The following is a 25,184-nucleotide window of genomic DNA, read 5'->3' as shown; positions in this document are numbered from 1 at the left end:
TAAATTTTAACTACCTTGGCTCAGGAATCAGTGTAATATAAAAAGTATAGTAACTCTCAAGCACAAGAGTTTCAGTTGTGCCTTAATGCAAACCTGCATGTGGTAGGGATAGGGCAGCATACTTACAGCTGCTGCAGTCATCCAATTTCCATGTTGTTTAGATTAAAGTATTTACCTTTTTGTTTATATGTTTAAGGACAGCTACAACTGGAGAAGAGGTGCTTGCAAAGAGAATTTTCAGTAGTTTGATAAAGTGGTATTAAAGCAGCTGTGGTGAGTTTTAATGCACTGCCCCTCAGAAACTGTCAGCACCTTATTGTTTGGGTTTAAAGCCCAGCTCAGGCAAAGCTGACTGAGCTGCCCTGTCTCTGACATGTCAACTGGCTGTTTCCCTTTCCCCTTCTGGTGAAGGGGAAGAGCAGGGCAGAGGGGACTGGGGAAGTAGAGGATTTACCAAAGTAGAAAAACTTCTTTCCCCTGCTTTTAAATGAATCTGTAAATTAAAAGCAGAGTTACAGCACAGATAAGCAGCCCATTAAGTTTTAATTTGTTCTACTACAGCATGACCTAACACCATGGTCCTGCTATTCAGAGCTCATCAGTAAAGACTTCAAGTCATCAGTAAAGACTTCAAGTATATAAGCAAGCTGCACATTTCCAAACTAAATCCCAAGAGCAGAACAGTAGCTCAGCCTGTTTCAACAGTATAAGCCTGAACCTTTCACAGACAGCATATAGAATGGGTGCATGACATACATACTGCATATCAAGCTAAGGTGCATGTCAATTAAGTATCTTAATTCCCTGTGGGGGTTTAATGCCTTACACTTGTCTGCAACACTACAAGCACATCAGTATGAAACACTTGCAGGAACTTGTCTCAAATGTTTTATTAGAATTTTAGAAAACAGTATGAAATCCAACAAATAAATACTGAATAGAAAAGTAATATATATGTAAAAAAAAAATATATATATATACACACAAGCCAAACCCTTTCAAGTATTTCACCTGAAGCCAGGCTTCTCTTTATGGCTACCCTCCACTAAGTTACCTAAGTGTTGAATAAGGAGCCTGACAATGGGTGTATGCTTATGAGAAGTCTTGAATCTGTGACTAAATGAATAAATTTAAAAACAACCAACCTAAACAACTTCTACAGAGTTGTCCATATGTCAGTCAGACCTGCACATGGCAAATACAATACATACCTTCCTGTTGTAAACTGCAGAGGATATACACTCAGTACATATCCTTGTCAGTCCTTGCTTGAACCTATCTTAAGTTACAATGCTTATGAAGAAATTGGCTTTTGAAGTAACAGGCTTTCCTTCCGCAACTAAATTGTGCAAGAAAAGGAAACCACCAAGCAATGCCACTAGATTTTTTTCTAATGTATGTGGCAGTTGATGTAAATGATCTGTTGTCTGCTAGTTTCTAGATGGACTGTTGGAGAGTGATCATTTCTCTCCTCTTTGAGAAATGCCAAATTCATAAAATACTTTATGGGAAAATAGATCACATTTGACTGACTGACAGTTTGAGCAGGGGCAGATAATTCCAGTGAGATGGGGATTTTAACTCAAGTGACAACCTGGTTCCATATTCTAAGAGATCCTAGTTTTTATTCATCCAGCACTTGATATTTCATCATGTGCTGAGAGACAATGAGAAAACGTATTCCAGTCTACTTAGTGCAGACTGCAAACTCTCCCCCCCTTTGGAGATAAACCTGTACTCTGTTAGTATGCAGCATGTATATAGCAGGGCATAAGTAAACCAGACACTGATAAACAACAAAACAAAATCCTCACACGTGGCTGTGAGGACAAGTATGATTCAGCTCCTCATATTCCACTACTAAAATACTGTGATTTCAATTTCAGCCTCTTGTTGTACAGTTTCTCTTAATTCACAGCAAATCCTGTCCATTTTCTCAAAGGCTTGCCGTCCCTTTTCACCTATGGAGAAAGAGAAAATATACCAGAGGCTGAGGAAGAGAAAGCAGTTAGAAACACTCTGAGAAATGTGATACTCTAGAAATACTTCTGTTGTGACCTTGTTGGGAACTGACAAGAACTCTCAGCAGTGACAAACACATCTCTAAGGGAATAGTTTTCCAAAAACTGCTGGAAGCCACCATGGAAAACCAGGCCTTCTGTAAATGTTTCCACATGAGTAACGATTTGGAACATCACAGTTGGAAAACTTGTTTTGTGATACATGTGAATCTGAGTGTTTCTGTGAAGCAAGTCTGGAGATCCCCAGAACTAAGCATGAATTGAAGGGTTTTTAGGAAGAACAGAACAGGGAAATTCTGTCTCCTAGATAAACTAGACATCCTCTCTAGCAGCTGTGCATTTAAGATATTTAGCCTAGGCGAATGCTCCTGTGCCCTCAGCAGAAGTACAAATACCAGACAGTAGCAAATTGGGAACACTAACATTTCATTAGCAGCTCAATTCCACTGTAGATCTACTGAATTCAGGTGAAGTAACAGGTAACGAACCAGCATAAAATCCATTTTGTTTGTACTCTACCCCTCCAGCATTCAGAGTGAAACCATTTGAAGAATAGGAACATCAAAATTAGAAGTAACCAGTCAGTTGGTAGGTGGCTAGAGGAGATTACCAGTCCAAAGAGTCTGGTATTGTTCTGATTTATATAAAAGATCTTTAAATCAGTTTAGCTAATCTCAGAGCTGGAAGAGGCTTTATTGTGACCTGCCAGATTCAAATGTCCTTTTTACAAAATCTAGGAGGAAAAAATTGCTGATGCCAGTACTACTGTTAAGAAGTACTCCAGCAGCACTATCAGCACTTTCAGTACTTACCTGTCACTTATTTAAAAAGTTTAGTGGTTCTTAAAGCACTTTATCCTACAGAAATCTCCTTGGCCCGGTTCTACAAACTTTCATGGGAACGTTTGGTTATTATATGTGATACAAAGTTTATCTTAATGGCATGAAATAGCTGTTCATGAAACATTTCCATTGTCCTCAATGTGTTCAGGCTGAACTTCAGGCCTGTTCTCGTTCCGCACTATTTCGCATTATTTTTTCAGAATCTGTATTTTAAGGTTGTACTTACCAAAGGATAACATTGTTTCCCTGGCTGCATTCCTAACTTCTTCTGTTTCAGATTGGCACAGGTGGGCAACCTGCTCAATACTCTCAACACCCTGTTTAAAAGAAAAATTTGCAACAGTAGCTTTTCAGCAAGCATTTTGATTAACGTTTTTTTGAAAGATAAACAAATACATAGTAACTCCCATCTCTTCTTGCATCCCAATTCTACTGTGACCTTTCTTTCCTCCCTCAACATACTAGCTTGCAGTCAGTTTTTCTGAGCACAATCTCACCTCTGCTACTTTCTCTCCTGTTTTAGGGCATGAAAAAGTGTAAAAGTTGTAGGGAACAGCTCACTGCTGCAGCACCATTAAATTAGCATAAATCAATCAGCACCTTCACTGAAAGAGTTAATGCAGGTTGTGCAAGGGCAACAGTTGCTTTGCAAATCTGACTTTGAGAATAAGACTCTGATTTGTTGGGCCTATCTTGTGACTACATGTTTGTAAAAACTGTACTCGCAATAATCCCTTGTGTGCAAAATAACTTATTACAGACTTGTGGCTGTTGGAAAGCTTTAAATCTGATCTGACAGTTTCTTATAATAGTAACGCAAATATTACTTTTATTTTCTGACTATAATCAGCTATTGTTAAACAAAGATGAACTGATTTAACTTTAAATTTCTGTAGTTAAAGCTGACTCCATATATAGCTGACTGTTGCTCATTTTTCTACATGCTAGATGTCCCCCAGTCAGACAGTGCCTGTTGTCCATCACCACTGACAATATTGCAGAAGTTAAAAAACATCCTTTCTGCCGTTGTACTGTGCCTGTCACATCAAACTGAGACACTCCAAGGTGCCTGCAGCTCCCTCTGCCTGCTGCTTTTTGAATAGCATTAATAGTTTGGAACTTCGGCAGCCAAAGAGTTCATTAATTCCAAATAGAAGGAAGCTGAGAAACTAACCCTACCAGCTTAAAAAAAAAAAAAGCAGCTAGATACACTTTTGCATCTAGCAGTTTTGGCCAGACATGCACAGAAAAAGCAGAGCTGTAAATACTTACTCTGAGGTTTTTAAGGGCCAAACATGCAGCTTGCTGAAGTCTTGCATCACAGTCAGCTAAAACATCAGTGTAAAAAAAGAGAGCCTAGATGAAAAAGAGAAGGAAAAAAATAGAAGAAAGGCCTTATAAACTGACATCAGCACTATTTTACCTGTCTTGAACAAAGGGTATAGACAAATCACTTGAGCACTAATGTAGTTTAGGTTCTAGTTAACAGATTAATGAAGTGCAGAGCAGATAATAGTGCTATTCTAGGATAAAACAAGTTCCATGTATTTCAGCATCTATTTAGAAAAGCCAGTAAGAACTGCAGTCTTTACCTTTCCCCTGAAGTTCTTGTTTGCTGCCGCACGGGAGAGGCAGGATGTGGCTGCTTTGCTGACGTGGTGGTTGTCATCTAGCTGCAAAATCCCAAGCAGCCGTAAAGTCTGTGGTAGAGGTTGGAGTTTGTTCAGTCGCTTTCCTTTCAATTTTTTAAGACTCTTCAGCCGTCCAGGGCATTGTAGCTCCTCAGTTAGCATTACTGCAAGTGAAAGGACTCAACTTCACTAACTGACAAATGAAGACATTACCAAGAGAAGGCAAACTCCTCTCTTATTCAGTCTCCTTTAGCCACATGGAGTTATTCACATGGCTAATAAGCAAGCCAAGCATGGCAGGAAGCAAATCAGGATGACTGTGCCTTTGACCTTCTTTCCCTGTCATTGTTTCATTTCCTCCTATGCCAAGACTGTCTGACAAATGGAGCAGAGATTATTATTTCACAATATTGAGTTCACAGGGTGCAGCAAAGCCCTGGTCCTTGTAGGACCTGCGTGTATTGAGTACAACATACAGTGCAAAAGAACTCCTGCGCCTTTGGACATTAGGACAAGTGGAGTAGTCCTAAAATAAGGAAAACACGATCAAGCAAAATACTTTTAAACATCTCTGAAAGATCTTGCTGTACTGGCCAAAGAGAAAACCCTCTATATTTAAAAAATAAAAAAGAAAAAGAAATCAGACACTGGATTGACAGTTTCAGTTTGAAGAATATTCCAGGTCTTTTTCAGTGACTAGCAATGCACAAGTTCTCAGTTCCCCACCAGACGAGTCATCTGCATCAAAGTAAGACTAAACATGCAGCCAATATCAGGACTGTTTTTGAAAGAATTCTTTTCTGACACAGACTAAGTTTTAAAAGTACTTTCACATGTTGGACTAGGCTTCAGCAACATACTGGCTACCTTGTGCCAGAAAATGCACGTTAGTAACCTCTGAAATTTTACTGCCATTATCTGTGTCTGATTACAACTGCAATAGTCACACAAAGCTACAGACATTTAGTCAGTCCTTGAATCTAGCTGTAGATTGCTGCCAACTTTGTTTCTGCTTTAACTTCAGAATATCACAGAACACACTTTAGGGCACTTAAGATAAACCTGTCCTTCATACCTCTGTTTTGTTTCTACCCGGCTAGATATGGGACTCAAGCATGTCTTTCCTGTTCTAATTAAAATTGCATGGTCATAAAGGGAATTAAAATGGAAACAAATTGTCAATTTAATGGTTGGGCTGTTTTTTGTTCTGAAAGTATATCTTGAGTAGTAACCTGGAGAGCAACAGCCAGCTGCTGGGCCTGTGAGTTCAAACGAAGGAGCCAAGCACTGCCATTACCTTCTTTAGCAAGTTTTCCCAAGTGTTTCTCCAGGCTGATAATGTGGTGTTTCTCCAGGTAGCTATAAAATTGGAATAAAGTAACCGGTTCTGTTTGGAGGTACAGAGAGGGGAGCAACCCATCACAGGTGATGATCTGCTCTAGCAACCTCTGCAATACTGAAAGTAACACAGAAAAGAACAAATGAGAAAATGAAAGGTTGGTTAGATGTAAGCTGCTTAAAACAAGTACATACAAGTTTTAGTCTATTTTTAAAATGCACAAGGACAATTTTTAGCCTTGAAATAAAATGAAACCAGAGGGGCCTTCTGTTGTGTTTAAGGAACAGACTGGTACCTGCTTCTAATTGACCAGGGTATTTTTCCTTCACTTTGAGCATCAATGTGTATTTTAGTGCATGATGGAATCTTTCTGCTGAAGCAAACAAGACGCTGCCAGGCTCTGCAAGATCACTCCAGATTTTCTGATAGTGCTTCTTCTTTTTAGTCTTCTGAATAACTGAAAAATAACATTTTAGAAAGTCAGTGAGGTCTAGCAGATTTTGGTTTTTACATGAGAAATTAGGCACCAGATGGCATATCTAGAGATGTGTCAGCATAACTTGTATTTGTGTTATATAGATGGCTTTATTCAAAGCTGGAGATTTGCTGCCAGTATTTTAACATCTGCAAGCATTGATTTCACCAAGCTCGGGTTGAGTTCCTAAACTGTCATTACGAGACCTGAATGAGATACCTAGCAGCTCTCCTGCCTCTCATTATTCATTTTAACCCAGCATCTGAGTTGAGTTTCAGAAGAACTTTCTGCAAGTTTAACTGTTTCCACTTCTACCAGCAAGAGATGTGCCATTTCCAAGCATTTTAGAGATCCTGTCATAAGTACCTTCACAAGTGGAGAACTCTGAACCTCAGTGCATAGGCTGAGGCAGGCATTCTTTCATCAAACACTTCAGAAGAGCACTTGAAGTGATACCCTGTGGTTTCTCGCTATCATTTAAACCCTGTCATTTCTCACTCTTACCTACAGAGATGTTGAACTTGTGTTCTGCATTTAAGACTCCTACACTTTCCTCATCTTGTTGTGCCAAAGGCCCTTTGGAGCCTTGCTCCGGGGAACAGTTTATTCTCACATCCTTCAGGATAACATCTGTCAGCAAATGCTTCCAACTAAAATTTGCATTCTTGCCACTATATTTACTAAGATGAGAAGAAAAGCCTTCAAAGTCTCCCACTGTGCCCTTATCATTTTGTCATATCCAACAGTCAGTGGAAGAATTTAGTAGCAGGAAGGCCTGTGATGGGAAAAATTGCACGCCAAACTTTTCTTGCAAATGTGTACAGAAGTTGGGCTGTTTGCTTACTAAGTAAAAGCATAGATACAAAAGGGGATTTTATTAAGGCTATTCTGCTGTTCTTTGACTGCAAACTCCATCATCTATAACATCCCTGTTTCTAAAACATATCAGTTCAGCTACTATTTCTTTGAGCCAAACTTCTTCAAATTTTTTGCTTCCTTGCAGGGGAAAAAAAAACCATACAAACAATGAGCCCTATTTTTTCTAAGAATCTAGATATGAGAGCTCTTTTAATTATGTGAACATTTGTAATGAATTTAGAATGAAACCCTGATGTGTCTGGGGAAGCTCAAGCAGAGTTACCTGTACCTCTCACATCTCTGGCATGCCTTAGAATAATGCAGTTACTCACTTTCTTCAACAGACATATCCAAGACATGCCCCAGGACTCGCGTCTGCTCTGATACTTCTTCCAAAATGCTCTCCTGCACAACCTGGGCTACATTTGGTGACCTCAGTTTCTGAAATGCAACATGCTTATCTTAGTAGCTGAAAGAAAGGCAGTATCAAGCTCAAGATGAATGAGGATTTGTTTCTTAGAATCAAAACTTCTAAAATCTGTGAGAAAACACACCAGCTGCTCTCAAAAGGCCTCTTTTCCCATCACAGCACGGACAGGTCACTTCTGAGTGCAAAACTGCTCAGGAGAACAGGATGAGTAGATCACATTATGCTGGGACAGGCTGTCTGGCATTTGACATTCTTCCCTGCCCCTGTCCATTGACAGCTGTGTAGCAGATCAATACTAATAGTTACACTGTCCTCTGCTGCCCATTCTCATCAGAGGTAATACTTTGAGGACGATAATGTGCTTGAGCACTACAACCAAAATTAATTGAGGAAAGAGGTCTCAAGACGAGATAAGAGTTTTTTCTTGCCCTACATGCTACCAGTTTCTTTCTTACTGCTAGCAGTTTTTCATTCATTAAAAAATGCATCACCTGTTATTGATACACAATTCAACCCAAATCTGTCCTACTGCATTTGCAGCCTACTTTGGGCCTAGAGGTATTACTGCGAGCTTCAGGAAAACCCAGAGGCTGAAAAAAAGCAGCAGAGTTTTGTATGACATGTTCTGTGCATACACATGTATACATGCATGCACGTAGACAAGGCACTTCAGGACATGGTTTAGTGGGCATGGTTGACGGTTGGACTCGATGATCTTAAAGGTCTTTTCCAACCTAAATGATTCTATGATTCTATACACTGCATTTTTGGGACTCCATTCCTATTCTGAGTCTTTCTGCTTTTATAAAAGAACCAGTTACATGTTCACTTTTGTCCATTATCAGAATCAACAATTACAACCAGTGCCCTGGAAACCCATAGGCTATTCCTTACCTGCAAAAGGCCTTTGCACAGCTTCAGATGAGTTATCAAAAGTGCATCTAAGTTGTCATCACCAGTAGTTACATCTCTTGTTTCTGTTCTCATCTCACAGCTCAGGGACTGAAGCGTGTTGTCATTGTATGTGCTGTTGAGATGAGGGGAAAAAAAAAAAAAAGAAGAAAAAGAAAGAGTTAAACCCCTCATCACTAAGTAAATATGAAGACGTGCAGTCTCAATAGTAGCCTTCAAGCAAGTTGCAGAAGTACAAGCCAGGTGGCATTTAACAGATAACAGCATTTTTTATTGCATTTATAACACTTCTTAAAAACATGAGGACTTTATTTCTAAAACGCATTCTAAGACAGTAATACCAGATGAGTTGATCCCACAAAATCCCATTTTGGAGAATCAATACTAGTAAAAGATGCTTCCAGATAATGTCAATTGAGTTGCTGGCTCATTTGCAGTGGGTGAACTGCAAAAGCGGCACATAGAACAGGCAAATCCCTTGGTGTTCTCCCAACTCGATGATACTGGGAGCGTAGTAAGTCTCCCGGGATCAGGCTTGTAGCTCTGGAACATAAGTTTCAGTGCTACACAACTTGCAAAACACAAAATTGAATTCAAAAGAAAGAACAGGTAGAAGAGCTCTGTAAGTTACTCGTAGCTCTCCTTTGCTAGGGCAGAACTGTTCAGCATCGTCCCAATAAGCCTGTTTCCTGCAATCTGTTTCTAGCAGCCCTACATGTTAGGCCTTCCACTGTATCCTGCAGGTATCATTCTGCAATGTTTTCCATAAGTTCAGTTTAAGTTTCGTGCCATTTCAGTCTGGTAGGTATTCTGAATTACAAATCTCAGAGTATTCAAAAAAATTGGTTTCTATCCTGGATGTTCATACCAATAGCAGCTCTGCACAACCGTTACTTAGCCAAGTAAAGTGTATCGGTGTATTGGCAAGTGTTCCTGGGATCAGCCCTCTTTACCCCTTTCCCTTGTCCCCTATAATGAAGTGCTGCAGATACATACCTGATACTGGCTGTTCTTATGCTTCCAAATAATGAAAGCTCATCAGCACTACAGTCAGCGTTTAGAAAGTCAAAACTTTCCAGTACTGTCTCCACCATTAAACTTTCCATCGATGAATGTTTGTGATGGAGTGTCTTTAGCTGTTGATGGAATGGAAGGAAAAATATTGTTTGTATTTATCAAGTCATTTTGTATGAGTTCCTCGCTGTTTTTCAAATCACTCTTGAAAACAAATCAATTTGCTTTTCTGATTTCATTCTTAACACATCAGGAAAGTTAGCTCTTGGTACAGCACTCTGATTCCAAAATAACATTGCTAATTAAATTCAAAATATCCTGCAATATTTTAATCTGTCTGTATTCCTCTTTGGATTTCCATGCCTGTTAAGGTTAGTATGAGAGCTGATTTTCTCTGCATCTTCTGCCAGTAGTGCAATTTTCACTTATTCCCTGTTTCAGATCTAGGAGTAGCAATCTTGGGGGTCTGTTGCATTCCAGCATAGTATCCAAGAACTTCTATATCAATAGTGGATTTCATGGGACCACTAACTCTCTCCCCCTTGGAAAGGCTGCTTTGAGAGCACTTAGTTTGTTGGGTTTTAATTTGTATTTTTAAAGTGGTTGCACTGGAATAGGAAGTCAGTGTAGTTTTGTTAACATCATTTATTATTCCAGACCTTAGATGAAGTCTTACAGTATTTTATGTCCCAAGTCTGCACACTGGCCCCATGTACTACAACACTACCAAATTTGCAATATAACCCACTGCTTGCAGAAAGCTCTTCTCCAGGACCTTTCCTCTAAAGAAGGAAGTGTTTTCAGCATCATATGACTTGTCAGACAGACTGAACTGCCTGCAAAAGCCAGGTGATCCTGGAGAAACATTAGGTTTGATGAACTGATGCAGTCATCTCAAGGTATACTAAACCTGAAAAACATCCAAAAAATTAGAAGCAAACCAAAACGCAGAGGTTCTGACATACAGTTCAGATTCTGCTTAGCCCAGACTAGTTTCCACTTTGACTGCATGCAGTTTCTTAATTTCTTTTTCCAATTTATTGATCTGTGCTCAGCATTCGAAGGCTGCCTCTGACATGCTGTGCAACATAGTGCTCCTGTGTAGTTAGCTCTCAAGGCTGCCTTTTCCGAGTAGTGCCTGACCTCTGGTGGCCAAACTTACTTTTTGGGAACATGCCATTGATACATCATTAAATCAAATCCACCACAGCTTCATGAAACTTCTACAGTTTTAGGAGTAACAGTGGAAGCTGCACCATCTACCAGGAGTAAAACACTACCATACCTTTAATTTATCCCTCAGAGATGAAACCTGGTATTCCAATTTCTCCAGTTGGGCTTGCCCCACATCATGCAATTTCAGCATATTTAACACTTCTTGGACAGTCTTATCGATTGACTTTGTACATCCATCTCGTTTTAGGTCATTTGCGGCATTCAAGCTTTTCTGGCTAATGTCTTCTTGCTCCGTCAAACGGCGATTTCTGGTCTGGCTGAAAGAACCTCTGCTGCCTTTGTGACGATGCAGAAAACTAGATGGGTTATTTGGAAATCCATCCACACACGGCGTCTTCTTCAGGATATCTAGAGTTGTGTGATTTGGAAGAGGATGCTGTTGCTCTTCTGCACAAGTCTCTTGAATAATCACCAGTGGCAACGTCCTATGGTCTAGAGCTGGAGTTGTATTTCTGGATTCTGTGCCTTTCTGATCCTCAGAGCTGAACGAGTCTGCCTCACTTGTCTCTGCAGGATTGTGAGGCTCGCTCTTCCCACGTACATCAAAATCACAGGCAGCCAAGTAGCTCAATATGCTGGGAGGCCGAGCTTCATCACTTACATCCCCTTGGTTCTGCCTTTGTTGCAAAACAGACTGCAGCAAATAGATTCGTCAGTGAGCACATATACAATTGAAAAGCATGAGATACTGCCTAAAATAGAGAACTATGCTTTCCTGTTCTTGGAAACATACGCACCCAAACTGATCAAAACCACAGGGCTCTTCAGCACAAGGGAGCCAGGCCAGCATAGACTGGACAAAAGAAACTATTAAGACAAAGTACTAAGAGCCTACTGGATGAACTAAGTGGAGCAGTAGTAACTGTGCTTTAGATCTTTCAGATGAAAGTTACCAAGACAGCTAAAAAGTTGTTTCTGGAAAAAGAACCTTGCCAAGCAGCTTTCATGTCACATCAGCTCAGGACAGGATGTGAACGTAGTGGTTAGAGGAAATGTTCATTTTGAAGAGTCCAACATACCCTGTACAAAAAATAAACCTTTCTGAAAAAGACTGTATATTCTGCTGCCTTGGTGAGGCAACACCAAACCTGACTCAGACTGGATGTTAGGGGAACATATATATGATATTAGTATTTGAGACGTATGGCAGAATTAACAGAATCATATAAAACAATCATTAAAACAAAACCCTCTTGAATGAACAGAAAGACGACAGGGTTTTCTATTCTCCTGGGCTACGCTTAGCAAAAAGTGGGGTTACAGAGGAAGAAGGCTTGTTTCACATAGCACCTCTAAGACGCCATTCTGCTCCATGGCTACTGAGACAGACTAGTTCATAGTCTGATTCCCTCCACAGACTATTAGAGCAGATGCCTACACCCTTACCATTCTGGCTGCCAAGAGGAATATTTGGCAGGTTTTTTTTTTTTCTCTGGCTGCCAAGAAGAATATTTGGCAGGGTTTTTTTTTTCTTTTACAAAACCTAAAATGGAACTCAAAAGAATAGGGGTTAAAAGAAAAATATAACGAAGCCCCAAAATAAACAGCAAAGGCCCTGGAGTGCTACGTTTTCACATTTCTGAGTATGTTCTTCAATAGCCTAATCTAATCCAAAAATCAAGTCCTAGATCTGTGCTTTGCATTTTGCTTTCCTCAGCATACTCACCAGGTAGTATTTCTCTCTGAAGCTGGGAGTATTTGGTGGGGTCCAGTTGTACAACGAGCTCTTCCTGCTACCCACAGAAAACTTGGCAGTGGTTCCAGGTGACAAAAACAGGTTCTCTGTGTCAAAGGGGCTGTAGCAGAAGACACAAAGGCCTAAGTGTCAGTAAGACCAGAATGCACAGAAATGTTTAGCAGTGGGAATAGCTGTTAGGATTTGAACTGTGACATTTAGTAAACAACACAGGGAATAGAAGGAAAGAGAGGCTGCCTCTCTGACCAGTATCTTTGATTGCACCAGCAGAGAAAGAGGTAGGCAAAAAGATTGCATATTTTACACAGAATTCTCAGCACCCTTTAGACAGAGACCTGTGCCACAGTCTTGGAAGAAGAGTCCAACGGGCCAAAATTCTGAAGTGCTCTCCATCCTTCTGCAGCATCCAACACAGACGCCAGTGCTGGCAAGTACAGTATAGGCTGCTTGCTGACAGCCACTGGACAGATAGTCAGACATACACCATACCAGATAGGAAGGAATTACAACACGTGTAATAAAAGGAAAACTGTCATTAATTTCCCTCCTGCACAGCACATGCCACCTGGAAAAGCCACTGAAAAACTTCATTATCCTTCAAATATTAATAAACAATTCCTTTGGCTGGCAGAGGAAGCTTGTGCAGCAGTATATGGCAAGTTACATGGTTCATACAGTCATGGATGAGTCCCTTTATAGCCCCAGAGGACACTGGCTATGGTTTACAGGAGTTTGACAAGTCCTGCTCTAAACACTCCCCAATTACCTACTGTATCACAGCCATTAATTTCCCAGAGCCATTGCAAAGCAGTCTAAGGAAACTTGGACAAACTGTCTCCCAAAATGCAACTTGGCTAACCAGGAGAGGGAAAACATATTTAAAGTTAAGTAAAGCAAGTTTGTTTTTTCTACACGTTACTTTTGTTCCCTACTGATATGCCTTGTGGCACCAAAAGAAAGTTTGTTTTTCCACTTAAGTACTGGCATTTTGAAAAAAAGTGAATTGTTTGTAACAAAACTGTAATCTCATAGATATGAATATAATGACCAAACAGTAGGATAAAGTCAGCTGCATTTAGCTGTACAACATAGAACCACTAGAAGTCTGAAAAGATCCAAACGATAATGAGGACTAATCAATTACAGGGAAATGAACTTCTGCTCTCTAGCAGAAGTTGAAAAGCAGAGCTCCAATTCTCTCCAGCTTCTCATGTTGCACAGGGACAATTCTCAACAGCATCCTGCAGTGCAACACACCACTGTCTTCCTCAGCATAGAGGTAACGCTCTACGAGCTCACCTAATACAGGTTAATTGGCTAAATTAACCAGTATCACCCAGCTGGGGCTCATCAAACAGGCCAGTTCCATGGAGTCACATTAACAACCATCTGCATTGTCTCACTATGCAGAAAATAAAACACGTTTCTGACAGTAAGAGCCTTTTAGCCAAAGCCTGCCATGTTTACTGATGGAAGCAAATTACTCGCATCCATAGCATTTCTTAAGAGTCAGAGGGATCCATTCCTCAGATTTTTCATTTTTAGCTTTTAATATAGCAATGCAGTAATGCAAAATGACACTTCTGAGGAAAGAGACAGGAATAACAAGCTAAATCTGTTTTGCCCCTTTGACAATTACTAAAACCCTCTAGCAAAATACAGCTATTCAGCTGCCCTCCAAACAAGCACACGCTCCCTATTGCTGCAAGATAACAAGTTGAGAGAGCAAAGGGTGAAGGAAAGAATGAAGTCTGCTCTAAAGCATCTATTATCTCTTGATTGTAAGCTCTTTGGGCATGATCCATCACCTTGTTCCACATTTGTACAGCAAACAAAACATCATACTGGGACAGATCTATGAATCCATCTCTCCCAGCATCTTGACATTGACAGAAGCCAGTAGGGGATATTCAGGGGAAAAACATAGGAAATAAGACAAATATAGCAGGCTTTCCCCAGACACATACTCAGATTTGAGGCAATCCATAGCTTAGATCTGTCATGCACCAGACTTGGCAAGCAGACTATTGCCTTTAATTGTCACATGCTTTTCCTTGGTTTGTCTAGTCACTTCCTGAAATCATTGACACAAAATCTCTGTGTAGGTTAAAAGTATGCAGAAATTTCATTATTTAACTTTAAATTGTGGAACAAGTTCTTTGACATGGCGGGGGGCGGGGGGGGGTGTCTGTGGCTCTACTGACAGAAATGGTGGCTAATCATTTGCTTTCCACATTCTGCACAGCAAACATCTATATGCCTGTACAAGTATTATCCATCAACACATTTTCAAGACTGGAAAATTCTGTAAAAAAAAAAAAAAAGAAAGTGGCCCCACATGTCTGATCATCTTTGTTGTCCCCATTCTATTTCTATATTGCCAACATGTTGGCCTTTGGTTTATTATTAAATGCATGATACTACAATGCCATAATTGTTAAGGCCAATGTAAATGCAGCATGTAGCTCTCCTTTAGCTTGCTTTAGCACTGTTGCAGGACTTCACTGTTTAGGTCCAAAACACACATGCCCAGCCTGACCTTGAAGGGGTTTACAATTCATCAGAGCTCATGTTTCCTAGATTGAACCTCCCACAACATTAGAAGCTTTGCATCTGCACACATTTGGAGGTACTTCAGCCTTGCCAGCAGTGAGCATGGATTTCCAGTGAGATATTATTTTGTCATAAACCACCAAACCCATGGAGGGATGAAATACTTGAGATTTCTACCATTTCCCTCACCTTGCGGCATTCTTCTGTTGGATATGTAAGGAGGACACTTCCTGGTTTATGTTCTCAGGCAGGGCATATAAAAGCTGAACTCAATTCAGTCTTCAGCCTCAAAGGATCTGCATTCCTTTCTCCCACTGCTGAGACTGTGCCCTAATTACTCCCCTTCTGTCCAGTCACTCCATATATTAAAGACCACCAGGCCAGAAGGGCTCTTGGTGGATAGACCTGTCTGAATCCCACTATTAAGCCTGTGAATCCAAACTTGCATTAATACAAAAAAACAATTCTGGTCAACTAGATTGGACTCACTGTTAATCATGAGATTTCTTTTTTTCCCCTATTGAACACAGGTGAAAATGCCCATGCAATTTTAACAGTGTGATTGTTGTGAGGTTTCTCCTACCCATAATAAGCACCAGTTTCAAGGTTAGTACAGCTTATCACAAGGCTAAGCTATGAAACATCACTTCCATCAAAAGCACAGAGATGCACTGATGGACTACTACCCAAAGATACTTGCATGAGTACTACCTATTCACGTAAGTTTTCACCTATAAGAACAAGACTGTCAGTAGGTATGTATCCAAAAAACCCAGACTTCCCTTTTTTATTCTCCCTTAAGGTTTGTTTCTCCTACCCCACAAACCCTTGTGAGCCAGGCCAGCACGCACTCAAAGTGGGCAGAAATCACAAGAGCAGTTCTGGCTGGATGGTACCCTTAGATCCCAGTACGGGGTGCTAACTGAAGTTCTGAAAAGAGAACACAGGCTTTCTCTTTGTCCTTCACGCGAGAGACAGAATTCAGACTGCTGTTTAGGTTGGCAAAAACCCGAAAGCCTTCTGCCAAACTGGCCAACAAAGCCGTTCTGCAACAGGCCCAAGCTCATTCACGCTCCTCATGGCATAATCTATAAAGGAGTTGAAGGAACTTCCGTTAGAGCCCAGAAGACTAGTGCCTATTTAAAGAAAATATACATTTAGAAGTGGAAGAGTGATCTACATTTTGATTTCTCACAAAGCAGGTCTAGATTGAAAGCTTGCCTTTCAGGGAAGTTTGGGCAGATCAGCTGGGTTTGTTTAGTTATTCTTAAATCAAAGAAAAAACAGCTGTTACTTTGAGTGCTGGATCTTTGAAAACAGAAACACCCTGAGTTATCACCACATAACTTCTCTTTTCTGTAAACAACTTCAGCAAACAGGCTGTCAAAAAGGAGGAGCCTGCCAGTTCTGTGCAGAAGTGCTCTGGAGAATCCACTTGGTAGGATACCAACACATTTCACAAAACTTAAACACAGCAGACACACACAGCCAGAGATTTCTCATACGTTGAAAAATTCCAAGTGGGGATTAACTCCCAAAGAAAATGCGTCACCACTAACCCTGCTCCCAGCTCAGCTGTTGCCAACTCTAAAAGCTGGGTGATGGTTATCCCAAATGCCATAGAAGTGCTCATCTTGCCAGTCAAAAGCTGCACTCTGAGCTGCGAGCTACTGCAACAATCAAGTGTCAACATAATTTGAATTGTATTTTTCTAGAAAATTTAGTCACAAATATGATTTGCTTTGGAGATTTAGGCTATTATCTGAGAAACTATGCGATATCACAGAATAGGAAGGGGTTTTCCTTGTACAGTCCCTTTGCAAGGACAACTTATATGCATAATTATTTATGCAAGTTATTGACAGCAAGGAAAGGCAAACAAGTGGACCCAGCAAAAGTAAGTGACATGAATCTATCTGTCAAATGCCATTTGCATGGGTTAAGAAGAGAGTAGAAGTGATTTCTTCCAGACTCTACTACGAATGTGCCATCTCTCGGTACAGCACTTCCCATATTAGGGCAAAAACAGATTTTATACCCAGTTCAATAAAGAAAGTATGTCTCCTTCACTGCACGAGTGAAGCTTCTTAAGATGTTAGTCTTGAAATCAGAGAAAAAGGGACTTCCCTTGTAAGAAGGGCATCTCTGCAAGCAGAGGGCTCTGTCTGCAGTCCTTTCTGCTCTGAAACTGCATATAGAGCTTCTGATCATTTTACATTGAGGTTAAACCCAATGCAAGTTTTGGTGGCATGTGTTTATTGCAGGGTGAGAGATGACAAATAAAGGCATCAGATTTTGCTGGGGATTTATGAGAGCCCATATATCCTCCTATGCCCCTCTTCCCTCCTTCCTTCCCCAATACTAAGACACATGAATGTCAAAACAGAATATTTTAATTGGCCTTCATTTAAAAGGGCTGTCATTTTAAGAGCTACTTTTACTTTAAAAAAAAAAGAAACCACAAAAACATATATAATGCAACTTACACCATCCCCACTCCACACAGTTTTCAATAACTCTACCATGAATGTCTCTGCTTTCAGATTCAAACAGGAACACATACATAACTTGACATGAGTAAGAGGAAGTTTCATAGGGCATATAATGCAAGATCACAGCAAGCTTCTGGAATGAAGCTTTATTACCCAACCAATTAGTGGCTCAGCTTCTCAAATAAGAAACAGAGGCCTCGAAAGTCTCAGAGCAGCTGCAGCACCTCACCAAAACAAAACATATACTGATGCCCATTGTTAGATCTCAGGAGGAAAAAGTGTCATAAACAACAGGTGCAGGCTGTGTGAGTTTATTTCTCATTGACTTAGAGCAATGTGTGCATTTGAAAATAATTTTCAGATGCTGTTGCCAAGACTCATTTTTCAGCCCAATTGCATGTACAAGTCAACAGTAAATTTCAAGAACCACAGCATACTATTTTCTGAATGTCTTTTGTGTATGCTGATCAATAAACATGGTTCTTTCCCCAACCTCAGCAATGCAACCTGAAAACTGTTTATCAACACTTGAACAGGAATTGCAACAGAAAACCATTGTGGCATCTCTCCTGTTGGTGGCTTAAAAGACTGTGATAAGGTTTAAGGCAAAAGATGCTTCCAAAGGTAATTAGAAGTAGAAAAAGGGTATTAAGACCTGAAAAATCAAGTCTGATTGTAAAATACATTTGGTTACTTTACCCTAAGGGCAGGGAAACTTTTCTCTTACTGAAAGATCTGTTTGACTTTTGGGCACATTTGGCAGACCACACATTCAATACATACAAGCTTTTTTTTTATTTTTAGGTAATTTTTAAGAAAACAAGAAACCAGCATGGCCAGAGAAGAGTTGTATAAGGCTGAGTTATAGGTGAGTCTGGCCTGCAAGGCATAGTTCCCTGCCCTTCCTAATCTAAACATTGTTCAGTTTCTGCTTTTCCTGGAGAGCGCCTAGATCCACAAGTCATCACAAAGTAGCCTTTCAAAAAGGCCCTTATCACGGAGGTGTGTTCAAATGCCTCTTTGCCATGTTGGGCTGAGAAGAACTGAGGACTGCAGTAAGGCATATACAGGAGTACAAGTAAAGACCACCTGTTGTTTAATTTGGCACTTCACTAAGATGGCTAGATTTAACCCCTGGACAAAATAAATGGAAACAGGTTAAAAAGTTTTGATTTCTTACAGACAAGACTCTCAGTACAGACCAACAGTCCTGTAAAGCAGAAATAACAGTACTACCTCAAAAATCTATGGTGGTATGTCTAGAGTGAGGAAGAAGTTCCAGTGCAGCATCCACAGAAGTGAGAATTTGCTTTTAGTAACATCCATAATCCACTACAAAAATCAATTTACAGATTTAAATTATAAAACAATTTAACAAATCACAGGCACCATGAAAATACTCTGATATTTTAAAAGTGCATCTGTAACCAAGCTTCCCTGTAGTGCACCAACAGGCCTTACACCGATAACTGTAATCACAGTGCAAATAAGAAGGTGCTAAGTCTTTGGGGAAGCTTCATTTTTAACAAATTGTGGCCTGGTAATAGTGATTGTGCTAAAATTTCAACTATGTATTTCTCTCATTGTGCCTAGAAGCTGCTATTTTCAGTTTCATTTCATCATTTTTAAGATTATTGTTCATGTTTTATAGATGTACATGCATTGCCTGGAGCTAGACTTGAACGCTCATTCTGAAGAGTAGTAAGCTAAGTAAAAGCCTACTAGTCAGTTCACATGGCTAGCCATGGCTCTGGTAACAACAAAGAACTGAAGGGTCATAGAAATAGCTTCTGTCCCCCTTTCCCCCTCCCCTCCCAAGGACTGGTCCCACAGAGTCAGAGATCAGGCACGGTAGCTGAGGTTGCTGTGAGGAAGCATGTGGCTGCTATCTATCCTGCACCTGCTCCGCAAATAGAAAGAAGACTATGATGTTGAATGGTACTAGGTGACATACTAAGGAGCCTTTAATTTATTTCAAATGTTTAGCTCCAGCTTTTTTCATTTGAAGCTGTACTTACTTCCAGAGGACCTCCAGCTGTAGCTTGATGGTGCCCAGTTCAGTTATATCCACAATGATTGCCTGAGGCTTGGTTGTGAAGAAGTTTATGCTGTCGCATGTCACAACACCAACTAGAATAGTGGCCAGTCCTCGCAGCTCTGTCACCTGCGGGAACAAACATATCCATTTTCATCTTACCAGACAATCCTAAGTCATGTGCATGGAAAGGAGAACACCCCAGGCTCAGATCGGCTCCAAGGCCCACGACAAACTTACAACCTTGATACTCAATTCTGGGCTCCTAAACCTTTGTGAGCCAATATCCCCACAAGGAATATGTCATAGATGGCTAGCAAAGAGGAAAGGAGTTTTATGAGTTGGGGAGAGACAGAGCTGTACACTTCTGACAACAGAATTTGGTAGACTACTATTTTAAGTCTGAAATTTGGAAATTCTATCTCTGGTATACATACAAGTAGTTGCCATTTATAGTACAGAGTCTAGCTTGTCTACATATTAGACTAACACTATTACAGAGAAGTATTTTAGCTTACCTACACTAGACTATTTCAGCTCTCAATTGCCTAAAGGATCTGGAAGCACAACTGTCCGCATCCACTGTGACCTTTCTAACTGCCCTGAGCTCAGCTGTGGGCCAAAATCAGAACTTCTAAGTGTCAGGTCTTTCCTCTAGCTCTGCAGGTGGCTCTGAGTTTGTTATCAACACAGTTACAGGCCTGTGTTTTTTCCAGCATGGCACTTTGCTTCTTCAGCTACTTTAAAAAAAATAAAAATCTAATAAAACATTTGCTATAAAAACATACTTCCAATTGAAGATCAGATTGTTCTAGAAGCACATAAAGCATCAGACTCAGCACAGAATTTTAGCACAAGTGCCTGAAGTCCGCTTCAGGAATTAGTTACATGCCTACATCTCCTTTAAGAGCTAGCAAAAGTTTTGTTGCTAGGCTCCTCTTGGAACACTCTTTGGCACTTCTCAATTTTTTTTTTTTTTTCTTTTTTAAACCTGCTACATATTTGTACTGGGTGAAGATTAAGTACAAAGTGGAAAGAGCAAGAGGGTGTGGAGAACATTAGTCAGTAGACTTTCATAAGCTGACAAGAAGGGTAAAACTATCATTGTCATACAAAGTAATACAAGTTTTTTACAACTGTTATGGGAAAACAGGGATCTGAATTAGCCTCTCACCTGATCTTCATTGTGCAGTGGCAGCAAAAAAAACACATTATAAGCACATTTCCAAAGGCTGTGCTGGCAAGATGCCAAAGAGTCTCTCCTATGTAACTCAGTTCTTGCTGCCAGATAGGAGGGGAGCATTGCAATAGCTGCTTTAACACAGCTGCCAGAACTCAAAACCCTGCACTGGCACAGTTTCCTAGTAGAACAGGATCCAGCACAGCCTTCGATCTCAGCTCCTTTTAGGTTGACAGAAGTCATTCTGCAGAGTCCAGCCCATGAAAGATGCCAGACTACAGTGGAAATGCTGTTTAAAGATTAACTCCACCTGCTAGGTAAGTGCCAGAACCAATGCCCATAGCACCTGCACAAGCTACAAGCTTCCCTCAAGGGGTACCCACAGTGTGTCATCTATGTATCACAGGCCACTAGCACTGGTCCCTTACTGCTAAGAATATGACCTCTTCTGAGGCACTTTATGTCTTTAAAAAAAAGTGTCAGAACTCTAAATGAAGTACAGACAGTTTGTACCAGCTTATAAATGCCATTGGTTCTTCACAGATACGGAGCACCTCTGGAGTAAAACATGACAAAAGAATCTGCAGTGCATGCAGATAAAGGGACATTTGAACTACACATTCAAAACATACACATGTGCAATGATATGTTTTCCAGATACACATTTCTCTTTTTCAATAGAGAACAGAACTCCAGGCACTTAATATTCCACATAGGTAACATAAATAATATATACATACACATCTTTTTGTCTCCACATCTAGACTTCACCCTAGAAAATCCCAGATATTGATCTAGGACATTTTTTAAAAACAAAACAACACAACAACAACAACAAAAATAACCCAAAAACCCCACAACCAACAAATAAACCAAACCAAAACACAACCACATATACCAGACTCCAGAATATGGGGAAAGCAGATGCACTAATACAGTTAAGAGTGCGAGGAGCAAAGGAAAAACAGAAGCAGTTGTCTGTTTAGTAAGAAGAACATTGATTAACTGCCATTTCTACATGGCTAGGAAGAGAAAACTACTTAAAAATTTTGACAAATGCATGATAGCCTAACAGGTAAGTAGTATGGCAGAAGACCTGTTATTAACCCACTGGTTCCAATCCAACCATTATACACCACACCTTGATTTCAAACTTCTCATGGAGATTGGGTATAAAAATCTTCTCTTCCTCATCCCATGTTTGGCTGTCATCAGTCTCAATCTTGCCTTTTAACCTCCATTTTTGGCGCCCCAGTCGCACAAACACCTAGAAACCACAAAGAAAAGAGGATGTTGGGTCAACATATCCCAGTACATTCCCTTCAGTCCATAAGCCTCACACTGTTCCAGTACGGCAAAGGCAAAGCTATACATTTAGGAATTTGAATAATGCTAGGAAGATTGGAGGCAGGAATTCAGGTTGCAGGTTTTAACATCTTAACTCAGTGCCAAATGACACATCCCACCCATTCTAGAACTGCAAAACTACGTTGCATAGCAGGTGTAGCAATACTGAAATACAAGGCACACTAGAATTCATTTGGAACAGTTAGAAGTAGGAGAGCGACCCAGTAAGATACTAAGATGCATTCATATCATGCCAAGGGCAATCTTCCAAGAAACAGGCAGCAACTGTTACTTGATTCCAAGGCAACTTTGAAGACAAAGAGCTGACAGGTTGGTTTTGATAGACAATCACTGCCATCTTTTAAAGCCTCCCATAACACTTGAATCGCATCTTTCCCTCTTCAGTCTCAGAGGGCAGGGTAACTAGTAAATGTGCCAAAGCACTGTTCTCATCAGAATAGTGCACAGTTTTATCATAGTCTGTTTCCCACTCCCCTTCTATGTGTTGCACCCTTGCTCTCCTGTTCCTCTACTGCAAACTCACAGCAGTAAAATAAAGGACAAAATGAATTGCTGTATACTGCACCTCATATTGGTCGCCTGGGCAGAGACGTGCAAAGCCCACCAACCCTGAAAAGAGAAGGAAAACTCCTAATAGTTTTAGAGTTTTACAGCGTCCCCCAAAGCCTCAGCTTGCAATAAAGTGACTGTCTGGCTAACACCCCCTTGCGCTCAACTCTGTGCGGAAGCTACGCCACCAGCCCAAAACACTCTTAGAAGGACAAACTTTAATTGAGCTGAGGAAAGAAAGCTTATCAGCTTTTGTACTCAAATATAAAATACCATTGCACATCTGTCTTACGGTGCTGAAGCAAACAGAGGTTTGCCAAGATTCTGTTCAGGGTCTGATCCTGTAAGCCAGTGGAAGCATAAATGGACTCTCAATGGATCAGATTGCTACATAGGAAACCAAAAATCAATTGATGATTTTTGAAGAAAACAAGAAAGGAACATACCTTTCATCTTCAAGTGAAACTCTCCCAGATGGACCTCCAACGCCCCTTCTATAAAGCACATGTCCTAGAAGAAAGACTGAACAGTCACTATGACTGAAAAGCAGTGCAGAGTGGCTACCTTCCCATATATGCCATTTTCTTATCTCATCTTTAAAGGACTTTTTTTTTTTTGGCGATCCACAGAAGAGTGGAACTGCTTGAGCAGTTCACCATCAGTTATCTTCCACTGCTTGTTTTGTAAAAATAGCATAGCTTATTCATTATTCAATTCTCATCCCATTACTTCCAGTGGAAGTCATAATGGACCCCAGTATTAAAGCAGAAATTCAAAGGATTTTTCACTTGTCTTCATGAATGCATGAAGCCAAGCTGAGTAGGGGCAAAAAAAAAAAAAGGCATAGAATTCAACAGCTTTGCCTGTAAGGTATTCTCTCACAAGCTTTAGTTCACATTATGTACCTGTATTTTATTCACATGTTAAGTTTTTAACCCACACCATTAAAAAAAAAAAAGCCAGCAGCAAGTCCTGGTACATTTTTTGTTAAAGAACAGTCAGATCTTCATTATACGTGTGGAGTATTTCCTACCTCTGTGCACTCTTGGAAGTTCTTGTAAAGCTCCACTAGGCTCTCTCTGGAGGCTTTGGTGGAAGGAGACAAGGAAAAGGCATGTTTCATATTAGTGGCCCCATCTCGTAGTCTGCACTGGATACAGTAAGCTTCATAGAGTTCTTCTACCTTTAAGATTTAGGGGGGGTGAGAGAAGAATGAACAAGAATTACCCTGGCATAGTTTTAGTAAGTTTTGGGAAGGAACATCAGCAGTCTTCCCTGGCAAAAAAACCCAACCAAATCCCATTATCATAGTATTGCAGAATGCTGCAACTCCTGCATTTTACAGACTGATTAGAGTGCTACACTTTGTAGGCTTTCCTGCTAAAAAGCATGGGATATTGAGAAACCTAGAAGACAAGAAGTAGAGTAACACTTTGTTCAGGGAAAAATTACTTGGGAGCAAGAAACTGATTCCCTCAATACAGCTTAAAACACCGACACCTTTAGCTGTGTCAGAGAAGAGATTTCATTCCTTTGGAAGCACATGGCAGACAGCAGACATGCACTCTACAGAACTGCCCATTTGGCCCCTTGTGGAAAGGCGGGGAGAATATGCAAGTCTTCCCATAGCAGCATTTTCTGAATAAACTGGCAGAGTATGCAAACTGGTTTCACAGGCAAACTCAGGTTGGGTTGTGCCCAACATTCAGCCTGAATAGAACCATTCAAGAAAATAAATAAATAATTGCCGCCTCCTGTAAAAAGAGTGGTTACGGCTTTCAGAAAGTAGCCAGCATTATTCCCCTTCAGATGAATTATAACTGAAGTATTTTCTATTTAGACAGTTTGCTTATACAGCAGTGTAAGCCTTAGATGTACAAGATTTAAAACCCTTTACCTTGCTTATGTGAAACTCCAGTTTTCTGATGTATCTCTCCACAGAGCGGATTTGCTTTTGAAGAGGGGAGAGAGAAGGGGACTTGAGAAATTGTTTCCTAAACATGCCTTTAAGTAACACAGTAGACACATCATCAATTTTCTTTATTTCCAACATTTCATCTCATCCTCAATAGTCTTACCTTATCCAGGTCATAGTAGAAAGCCTGAAAGAGAAATAGCACAGGCTGAACAGAAGAGCGTGTATATTTGTACATATTAATGATACTTTCATGTTTGCTGCAAGACTCACTACGCATATCTTAAGTTACACTAAAATGAGATGCATTGTTTACTACAAGGAGACAGTCCAACATCTTTAGAATTAGCTTCATTTTCTGTTCATGGTTGGTTGGTTTTCACAGATGCTTGAAATGATATAGTTAGAGTCTCACCATCAGCTGTAACAAGGACTTGGACATTGGTCAGGGTACATGGGAGTTTCTGATTTTTTTTTTTAATCTAGCTATTATTTCCCAAATGAAAGGCAAAGTTGGATCTGCCTTTCCAACTGAAAAGTTGTCTTTTCATTAGCACTGTTGCTGAAGATACTTCTAGGGAGCAGTGAACATGACAGAATCTAAGTTGCTAGGACACATTCACCAACTATGGAAAACA

At 40.3% G+C, this 25,184-nt stretch overlaps 1 protein-coding gene across 9 annotated transcripts in view; it reads right to left on the bottom strand.

Moving 5' to 3' along the window:
- Positions 1-875: 875 nt before the first annotated feature.
- Positions 876-25,184, bottom strand: part of RIPOR3 (RIPOR family member 3) — a 53,707-nt gene continuing 29,398 nt past the window's right edge. For all 9 annotated transcript variants that reach the window (XM_052787786.1, XM_052787724.1, XM_052787770.1 and 6 more), the window contains 18 exons: positions 24,710-24,733; positions 24,529-24,582; positions 23,665-23,814; positions 23,078-23,141; positions 22,648-22,691; positions 21,856-21,981; positions 19,518-19,663; positions 12,425-12,554; positions 10,808-11,392; positions 9,505-9,644; positions 8,491-8,623; positions 7,499-7,607; positions 6,129-6,290; positions 5,792-5,950; positions 4,456-4,658; positions 4,136-4,219; positions 3,090-3,180; positions 876-1,961 (listed from right to left, as the gene is read on the bottom strand). In XM_052787786.1, the coding sequence (XP_052643746.1) occupies positions 1,861-1,961; positions 3,090-3,180; positions 4,136-4,219; positions 4,456-4,658; positions 5,792-5,950; positions 6,129-6,290; positions 7,499-7,607; positions 8,491-8,623; positions 9,505-9,644; positions 10,808-11,392; positions 12,425-12,554; positions 19,518-19,663; positions 21,856-21,981; positions 22,648-22,691; positions 23,078-23,141; positions 23,665-23,814; positions 24,529-24,582; positions 24,710-24,733 (2,505 nt within the window). In that variant the 3' untranslated portion in view covers positions 876-1,860. The remainder of the gene's footprint in view (positions 1,962-3,089; positions 3,181-4,135; positions 4,220-4,455; positions 4,659-5,791; positions 5,951-6,128; positions 6,291-7,498; positions 7,608-8,490; positions 8,624-9,504; positions 9,645-10,807; positions 11,393-12,424; positions 12,555-19,517; positions 19,664-21,855; positions 21,982-22,647; positions 22,692-23,077; positions 23,142-23,664; positions 23,815-24,528; positions 24,583-24,709; positions 24,734-25,184) is intronic.

The sequence above is a fragment of the Harpia harpyja genome, chromosome 1 (assembly GCF_026419915.1).
Source record: "Harpia harpyja isolate bHarHar1 chromosome 1, bHarHar1 primary haplotype, whole genome shotgun sequence".
Classification (NCBI taxonomy): domain Eukaryota; kingdom Metazoa; phylum Chordata; class Aves; order Accipitriformes; family Accipitridae; genus Harpia; species Harpia harpyja.
This window is presented reverse-complemented; position numbering and strand designations above follow the sequence as displayed.